Here is a 9,540-nt window from a genome sequence, read left to right as displayed (position 1 = left end):
AAAAAAAAATTTATTCCATCTTAAACTTTAAATTGACTGGTCAGCTTAGTTGTTGAAAGTTTCCTTTTTCTGTTCTTTATAGCAAGATAAAGACCAAAACCTTCTAGGCATTTTCTGCACTGTCTTTTCTGCTGGTTTTCCCTCAAAGTGCCACAGTAAATGCGCTCGTTAAATTTCATCACCGGCTATGAAGTAGGGGAAATGATGAGAGATGAGTGAGCCCCGCAGGAAGACCAGGCTTGAGGAGATGTACTCTACCACTTGTAGCTAGTTGATAGCAATTTCTATTGAGTTCTGTTTCCTTGGAGTTAACCTACACTGCAAGGCTATCGTAAGAGTTATATTGAAATACTGTACAGAAAGCACTTAAAGTGATGGCCTCAGCTCTTAGAAAACAACTTTCCCTTGCCAAAAAAAAAAAGATTGTAGTACTGTAAAATATAGCCCTATAAAGGTGCCTTCATTGTGTTAGTGAGCATTAGGGTGCTAACTGCATAGTCAGCAGTTCAAATCCACCATCGGCATAGCCAACCCCCATTTTTGATGTAAATGGTATCCAGTCACTAAAAAGTTTAATCAATTCATGTATTGCAGCTCATAGCTGGCCTCTACTTGCACAATTTTCTTTTCTCAACAGGGTTTTAAATTCTATACCATTGGCTAAATTAGTAACATCCTCAATAGCTTTATCTTAGGCCCCAGGGAGATGACTAATAATGTTCTCTAACATAAAATGACAATGATGGCTCTAAGGTGAACGAGAGACAGCTATAAACCAAAGATTTATTTGAATGGATTTTTGAGCTAGCACTCAATTATATGTGGTGAACAAACTAAATGGTGCCCAGCTGTCAGAAAGAATAGAGTCTGGGGTCTTAAAGTCTTGTCTTCAAACAAGCAGCCATCTACCCTGTTTCCCCGAAAATAAGACAATGTCTTATATTCATTTTTGCTCCCAAAGGTGTGCTACGTCTTATTTTCAGGGATGTCTTATTTTTCCATGAAGAAGAATACAGTACACATTTATTGTTTTATTAAAAGAGATCTCACACTTCCTGTCTGCTCCGGCTGCGCTGTGGCCAACAGTGAGCTGCGCGGCAGTGCCCCGCCACTACGGTCCAGAGTCCAGAGTTACGGTAGCTTGGGGGGTGGGGGGGCTTATTTTCAGTGAGGTCTTACTTTCGGGGAGGTGCCTTATATTTCAGTGAGAGGAAAAACAGTAAGTAGGTCTTCTTTTCAGGGGATGTCTTACTTTCGGGGAAACAGGGTAGTAAGGCATCAAGTAAGTTCACCTGAAAACACACTACCATATATGATCCAAGGAATGTGAATAAGGTCATCTAAATCTGAATGAGAGAATGGTATCAGAACTTAAATTGTGAACACCTGGTTTTCAGAAAGCTCTGGATGACAGGTGAACCCAAAATCCATTTGCAGGGTCCACACATGGATTAATCCTGCAGAGAAATCCCTCTGGCCATAGTTAAGGAATATAAATAGCCTTGTTTTCTGACAAAGATCATTGTTAAGTCAATTATGGCACATCAAAATGTAATGTCTTATCATTTGATGTCCCTTCTAATCCATTTTAAAGCTGTGTCGTTTTTTTTAATTGAAGGGAAAATAACCATGGATATTAAACCTCTGGGGACTCCCGTCTAGCCCTAGACCAGGGATGTGAATAACCCTGGTGGAGTGCAATGGAAAGTAGGAGATTATTGCAGATGGAGTTAGATCAAAATTTAATATCATTTGATTTCCCTTTTGACCCATTTTAAAGTTCTAATTTTAATATTTTTTGCTTTATTTTTTATTGAAGTCTTCCAATTTACTTTGTTATTGTTAATTGTTTTTTGTTGTTTGCTTTCCATTTGATATGTTTTTCTATATGTGAAATCTGGGATAAGTAAATTTATAGACAGTAATTAATGGTTTCTTGGGTGTAGGGCAGCGGACTTTGGGGGAAATGGGGAGCTAATAGCAGTGAGTATAAGAAAGGAGAAAAATGTTCCAAAATTGATTGTGGCAGTGATTGTACAACTCTTCTTGATATATAGGACTATTGAATTAATAAGATTGAACTATTGAATTGTATGATATGTGGATTATGTGCCAATAAACCTGTTTATAAATAAATAAGTGAATTGAAAAATTATATATTTGTGTATGCATTTTATAAATATATTGATATATTAAACATATTTATGAAGATATTTTATAAAATATGTGTGTAAATAAGTATTATACATATAATAAATCCACCATATGCTTCATAAAAGAAAGTAGTTTTTTTTAAAAAAAAAAGTAGTAGCTGTAAGCCTATTATTGATGAGAAATAAGAGTGGAGTTGAACTTTCTATGCGTACACCTACATTAGAATGCTACAACTCTTTTGTTGGAAATTTTTTTCTAATAAGTTTGACTTTTTAAGTTAATACTCAAGTTGCATAGCTTCTTTGTAAATCTGGTTTTCTTTTTTCTTCTGTAGGATCAGCAAGTTTATGCAAGACAAAGAACAAAGTTCTTTACTTATTACACTTCTCCTTCCTTTCCTCCACCGGGCCAATATTGCCCAGGTACAGATCCATTTACTTTGTTTCTGAAGTGGCTCTCTTTCACCAGGTTTATTTGTGAGCAGTGCTTTCTACACTTGATCTTAGCCAAAAGGCCAAGAAGCGATAAGCAGTACTTTCATTGGGTAATAAAGTCTACCGTATATTTGTCCCAAAAGACTTCATAGAGGAATAGGAACTAAAAAATGGATGGAACAAGTTGTGGTGGAGGTGGGCATTCAATTTTGTGCCATCAACCACCACAACAGGACACATATTCAGCACTCTCTTTCTCTGTCTAGCTTCCATTTCCAGGTTTTCTGTTTCTCACTTCTTGTCTGTGGCTGTACTGAATAACTACTTTGGAACCCAAGAAGTACACTGCACAGTCGTCCCTATGGCGCACAATGGCAAAGCATGAGTGAAAAGCCATAGTGTTTTAGTATTCAGATGTAGATAAGGCTTTCAAATCCAACTTCAGACCTGATTCGAAGAGCCACCCACACCGGTTTCCCAAGTGCATTTAGAGAGCGCTGAGCATCTCTTCTCACTGAGGAATCAGTTTAAAAGACCACACATCTGAAGACAACCAGAAGTGTCTGGTTTTCTTCACCAAGCTCATTTTGTTGGATTGTTTTGTCCTTGACAATACACAAAATTGTCATTGTCAAAATCATGCATATTCTCTGTTGGAACGTGACCTTATGTGGGTTATATGTGAAAATGCTAAATAATTTTGCACATAGTGCTATTTGTTATCCTGAATTCTGCGCTGTAATAAAGTAAAAGTTAAGTAGCTTTATAAGTTACTGAAATACGATCTTTTCTTCGATCTTTCTTAAGGAGACAGAGGTTGATATTCTGGTGACTGTACAAAACTTGTTAAAACATTGCTTGGACCCTACGAGCTTCCTCAAGCCTCTCGCAAGACTATTCTCAGTTATTAAAAACAAGTTGCCAAGACAATTGCTCTGTGCAATTTTCCAGGTCTGTACTAACTGTTTTGACTGACTTCCTACCTACTCATTCCTACCCCCTCCAAAAATCATCCTTTCACTTGGTAACTATAACATGTAGTTTATTAGTTGCTTTCATGGTACAAATACGGTGTTTCTTCATGCATTTATATGGAAGCACAGAGGTAAAAGACAAGGAAATCAGAAAACTTCACATTTTATTCATTACTAATATAGTGCTTTCTTTTCTTGTAGAATCTTTCTGAGTTTGAGAGTGGATTAAAATATGTTACTGATGTTGTCAAGGTAAAAAAGAAAGATGCTTTTTTGCTTCAGAAATATTATTTATGTTGCTTTAAAGATTCATGCACCTAATTTATGTGTCTGGGGTTTGGGGGGGTTGGTATTTTTTTTTTTTAGCTTAATGCCTTCGATCAAAGACATCTTGATGATATCAACTTCGATGTCCGCTTCTCAGCGTTCCAGACCATCACGTCCTACATTAAAGAGATGCAAACCGTGGATCTTAATTACCTAATTCCAGTTATGCATAATTGTTTCTACAATCTGGAGGTAGGGCTTTAAAGGAAAAAAAAGAATCCTTTTTAATTGTTTCGTAATACAGTTTTGCAATTTAATTTCTCCAAAGATTGGGTTGGGTTGGTTTAGTCTGGTTTGCTTTGGTTTGTTTGAGAGGCAGGTAATACAAAAGTTTGTTTTAGTTATAAAGATGGTTTTTTTTGGCAAAGACTATATGTTATTCTCATGCTTTGAAAGAGAAGTTCTGCTAATAAAATAATATTTATAGGAATACTGAAAAATCCATAAAGTTCTCCATTAGGGTAGAAGCCTGCTGGGATTACATTAAATAAGGACTGGGAGGAGGGAGTGTTAGCGGATACATGGTTTTCTGGGGGGGTGATGAAAATACTCGAGAAATGGACAGTGAAAACAAACAAGAATTGGATAGTGGTGATAGCTGTACAGCTTGGCGGGTATACTAAAAACCAATGTATTGAATACTTTCAAAGGGTGATTTTTATGGTATGTGAATTTTATCTTGATAAAAATAGTTAATGCAATGAGAAGCTGTTATTTGAAAACTTGCACTTCTACTGAGGGTAGATGATAGAAACAAAGGGATTTGGACTGTCTTAAGTGTCATGTTGCTGAATTGACTTAAAAGTCCAATGTGGGGAAAAGAAATTCCATGTCCCAGCAGTATACCTCGGGAGCCTTGGTGGCACTGTGGGCTGAGCACTTTGGGGTTGCGAGCTGGCAGGTGGGTGGTTCAAGCCTACCTGTGTTCCACAGGAGCAGCTCTTGTGAAGACTCAGTCTCAGAAGCTCCGTGGAGCGGCTTTGCTCTCAGCAGCCGTGGGTTTGGTTTTACTTAGGGCATCAGTCATCTCTTGTAATGTTTTATAATTCTCTGATGCTAAGCTTTGCTTATTTTCTGTCAAATTCAAAATGACCACCTTCTTGGCCAAGTTGATAAAACCTTTGTTGTGTCTACTACCTTCCTCAAACCAGAAATTGGAGCCACTAGTTAACCATACAACCCAGCTCTCAAGCCCCTTTTAGTCATTCTGACGGGGAAATTGAATGTTGAAAATTGGTTAGTTTTTCCCACTTCTGCCTGGTTTAGGAAGTAAGCCTCAAAGAACATTTTATAGTACTTTCAGAAAGTAAGTGGTACTTCTCATTAGGTATGATTCTTCTATTACATTTCTTACAACCCTATACTATGTTTGATTCCTCCTGAAGCACAAAGTTCTTGTGCATTTCTGGTAAATTTTTATGAACATTCTTTCACTGGGACCAGTACCGCATGTGATCATTATTACACACAATCACTTGTTTATCCCTGTTTCCAGTTAGGAGACATGTCTTTAAGTGATAATGCCAGTGTGTGTCTGATGAGTATCATTAAGAAGCTAGCCGCCTTGAGCTTCACAGAGAAGGAATACCGAGAAATCATTCAGCGTACACTCCTGGAGAGACTGAGGAAAGGGTTGAAGAGTCAGACAGAGGTAACAGGATTTGCAGTAATAAATTTGTTCTAAAGTACTAATAATGTCTGGCGGGGAAGGGAGTTATTTTTTTGTCATTTCACTCTGTTTTGTAGAAAAATATTTGCGAAAATATTCACCAAGTTTGTAATGGGTAGTATGAACAGAAAAGAAAACTGATGTTTCATTTCATATGGTTATTTGGCTTTTTTACTGGGGACATCCTTTATTTATTTATTTTTATTGTCTTAAATTTAGGGGGTTGTTGGGGTTTTTTTGGTATTATGTAGGACACACTTGCTAATTTATGTTAAAACTTAAAATATTATCTTCTCCCTATTTTTAGACTCTTCAACAGGATCATACCACACTGCTTTCCTGTTTAATTCAAACCTTTCCAGATCAGCTGGAATTTAAAGACTTGGTACAGCTTACCAATTGCCATGACCCAGAAATGGACTTCTTTGAGAATATGAAGCACATTCAGGTGAAAGACAATTCTGCGCTCTTCCGGCCTGCGTGACAAACATTTCATCAATTGGCCTTTGGTTTTTAGAACGGTGTATTTTAACGTACCAAGATGTATCCAGCTTCCCGTACCAGCGTCCTCGCGGTCATCATATTTGCATATAAGATGGTCACTTCCTGGAGCCTAATTTCCTGGGTGGTATGACAAGCCATAATTAATAATAGTGTCCCATTTCTCTCTTTTTTTGAAAAGAAGTTTAAATGCTTTACAATCCATTGTTACACAAATCTATGGATTATGCTTTGGAAGCAAATCACAGCACAGGTGTGTGCTCATGTAACGCATGGACTATGTTTCACTTCTTTGATCTTCTCATGGAAAAAATATGATACTGAGATGCAGCTGGCTGTAGGTGAGATTTTTCACCAATTCATATTTTGTCTAACTCGTAGATTCACAGGCGAGCACGAGCTCTGAAGAAACTGGCAAAACAGCTGCTGGAAGGCAAAACTGTGCTGTCTTCGAAATCTCTTCAGAATTACATCATGCCGTATGCCCTGGCACCACTTTTTGATGAGAAAATGCTCAAGGTAGGGCATTAACCGCAAATCCCAGTAAGCTTTGACCGAGACCACAAATCACTCTTCTAAAATGTGCTTGGGGTTGGTGATACCCATATTGATGCTATCACCATAATTCGAGGCTTAGAAAAGTTCTACCGCACTGTGATATATGTGGTGGCTATTAGCTATAAAACCACTATTACTAACTCACAAAAGGCTAGTCACAAAATGTTTTCCCTCCCAGAAATTATCACATTACTAAGATGGCATACTTTTATTTTTGTACCGTAGCGCTTTTTCTGACCAACTTCACTAATCAACAGAAACATTGTTTTCCCAAATGACTCATAAGAGGAAAACAATAGCCACTTTTTCTTGAGCATTATAGCAGGTATCAGGTACTGTTCCAAATACTTTACATGTGTAATTATATTTCATCTCCACAACAGTGCAACTCTCTGAGGCAGGGACTGGCCTGGCGACTATTTTACAAGAGCATGAACTGAGATGAAATAAAGTTCTCAAAGACACACACAGTCAGAGATGCAATTGAAACTCAAGGCTGTCTTAACCATGATATTACATAGTATGTAGAACAGTACTTGACATAAGGTAAAGACTAGATAAATACTTATTGATTAAATAGATGAATGTGAACAGTGATATTAAATCATGACAGAATTGTGTATCTAATAGAGGTAGAATCAGGGCTTATGGCTTGAATTTTTACTGTATTGCTCACATGGCCTGGTATAATGATCACTTTTCTATTTCCAAGTAGTAGTAAAAATGTATTTAAAACATTAAATAAATAAAAATATGTTCTCTTAAAATCAAATTTAAAAAACAAGGGAGGAAGTAAACACTAAATACAACCAACTTAGGGTTTGATGAAAGTGAAATTGAAAAGCGTTTTCTTAAAACTCAAAACCTCATTGCCATTAATGAGTACTCTGTTCTGCCGCAGCGGCTCTACGATGGAATAGAAGTATCTCTGTAGGTTTTGAAGCTGTGACTCTTTGTGGGAGCAGAAAAACTGCATCTTTCTCTGACGAAGTGGGAACTGCTGCGTTTGAACTGCTGATCTTGTCATTAGCAGTCCGATGCATAAACTTCTATGCCGCCAACGCTCCTAGAAAGAGAGACAGATGGAAGAAAATAATGTACATTTTGTTTTGAATCATGTTAACATGGTGCATCATTTTAATCTACTTGTGACTTTAAATTTAAAGTTGATTTATTTGAGAGCCACAGTCACTCCTTACCCATTCTGCTAATCTCTGCTTTTATTGGGTACTTTGCCATTTGTATTTATCATAGTTGAGTCTGAATCTATGCCTTTGGTGTTTATTTTCTGTTGTCCCATTTGTTCCCTTTACCTTCTTTTCTGCCTCTTGCTGGACTTGTTGGGATGGGATTAATCGTATTTTTTTATTTTATTATCTCCTCTGTTGATTTCTTAACTAACATTATGCCATTTTCTTTAACATTTTACCTCAGTTTTAAACTCCACAGTTGTTTTTGCTTTCTTTAAGTAGTGTTACTTTAAAGAGCTCTGTTGGTGTAGTGGTTATACACTGGGCTGCAAGCCACGTGCTCGGCAGTATGGGCCCTGCAGCAGTGCCAAAGAGAGAAAGACTGGGCTTTCTCCTTCCACAAACAGTCACAGTCTCCGCACCCCACGGGGCCGCCATAAATCACCACTGACTTGATGACAGTGAGTTTGGCTTGGTTCCTTTAAGAAGGCCTTTTAAAATAGGGAAAGGGTCTTATTCATCTATTTACTGTCACTAATTGATTGTGTATATAGATCCAGATATTCATCTACTGTTATTTTCCTTTTCACAAAGGGCTTTCTTTAAATTTCCTATAGTAAAGATCTATTGATGGTTAATTCTTTGTTTTTTCTTTGTTCTTTGATATATGCTATTTAAAATCCTAGATTTTTTATTTGCTTTTATGTAGTCACTTTTAAGCTATCTACTGGCTTCTGCTTATGTTATTTTTAATAAGTCATCCTTTTTGTCCCTTTAAATTTAATGTGCATTAATTTTTCTACCTGCTTTTAATATTTTCTCTTTATCATTGATCATATGGAATGTAATTATAATTTGATTAGGATAACTTTTTCTGGGTTTCATTTGTTTCTGTTCTTGTACCATTTCTTTGTAATTAGGGTCTAAATTGCTATGAATCCCCTTCAGTGTATTTTTCTTCTTAGACATTTGTTTCTTCTCTTAAAAGTCAGATCTGGGCTCGTACAGCTCTTATCACAATCTATACATACATCCATTGTGTCAAGCACATTTGTACACTTGTTGCATCATCATTCTCAAAGCATTTCCTTTCTACTTGAGCCCATGGTATCAGCTCCTCATATTTCCCCCTCCCTCCCTCACGAACCCTTGATAATTTACAAATTATTATTTTTCTATGTCTTACACTGACCGATATCTCCCTTCACCCACTTTCCTGTTGTCTGTCCTACTGGGAGGGGGTATATGTAGATCATTGTGATCGGTTCCCCCTTTCTCCCCCCACCTTTCCCTTACCCTCATGGTATCACTATTCTCATTATTGATCTTGAGGGGTTTATCTGTCCTGGATTCCCTGTGTTTCCAGCCCTTATCTGTACCAGTGTACATGCTCTGGTCTAGCTGGATCTGTAAGGTAGAATTTGGATCCTGGTAGTGGTGGAGAGGAAGCATTAAAGAACTGGAGGAGAGTAGTGTTTCATCGGTGCTATACTGCACCCTGACTGGCTCATCTCCTCCCCGTGACCCTCCTGTAAGGGGATGTCCAGTTGCCTACAGATGGGCTTTGGGTTTCCCCACTCCCCCTCATTCACATTGATATGATTTTTTGTTCTTTGATGCCTGATACCTGATCCTGTCAACACCTCCTGATCACACAAGCTGGTGTGCTTCTTCCATGTGGGCTTTGTTGCTTCTCAGCTAGATGACTGCTTGTTTATCTTCAAACCTTTAAG

General features: G+C 37.6%; 1 protein-coding gene across 1 annotated transcript in view; it reads left to right on the top strand.

Annotated features, from left to right (window-relative positions):
- Positions 1-9,540, top strand: part of UTP20 (UTP20 small subunit processome component) — a 110,659-nt gene that overhangs the window by 71,875 nt on the left and 29,244 nt on the right. Inside the window, exons 32-38 of the mRNA XM_004700358.2 lie at positions 2,489-2,576; positions 3,396-3,539; positions 3,764-3,814; positions 3,929-4,081; positions 5,385-5,540; positions 5,866-6,006; positions 6,441-6,578. Of these exons, the coding sequence (XP_004700415.1) occupies positions 2,489-2,576; positions 3,396-3,539; positions 3,764-3,814; positions 3,929-4,081; positions 5,385-5,540; positions 5,866-6,006; positions 6,441-6,578 (871 nt within the window). The remainder of the gene's footprint in view (positions 1-2,488; positions 2,577-3,395; positions 3,540-3,763; positions 3,815-3,928; positions 4,082-5,384; positions 5,541-5,865; positions 6,007-6,440; positions 6,579-9,540) is intronic.

This window comes from Echinops telfairi, unplaced genomic scaffold, assembly GCF_000313985.2.
Source record: "Echinops telfairi isolate 266 unplaced genomic scaffold, ASM31398v2 ScPeMD7_2;HRSCAF=8, whole genome shotgun sequence".
Lineage (NCBI taxonomy): Eukaryota > Metazoa > Chordata > Mammalia > Afrosoricida > Tenrecidae > Echinops > Echinops telfairi.
The sequence above is the reverse complement of the archived record's forward strand: the minus strand, read 5'-3'. Positions and strand labels throughout refer to the sequence as shown.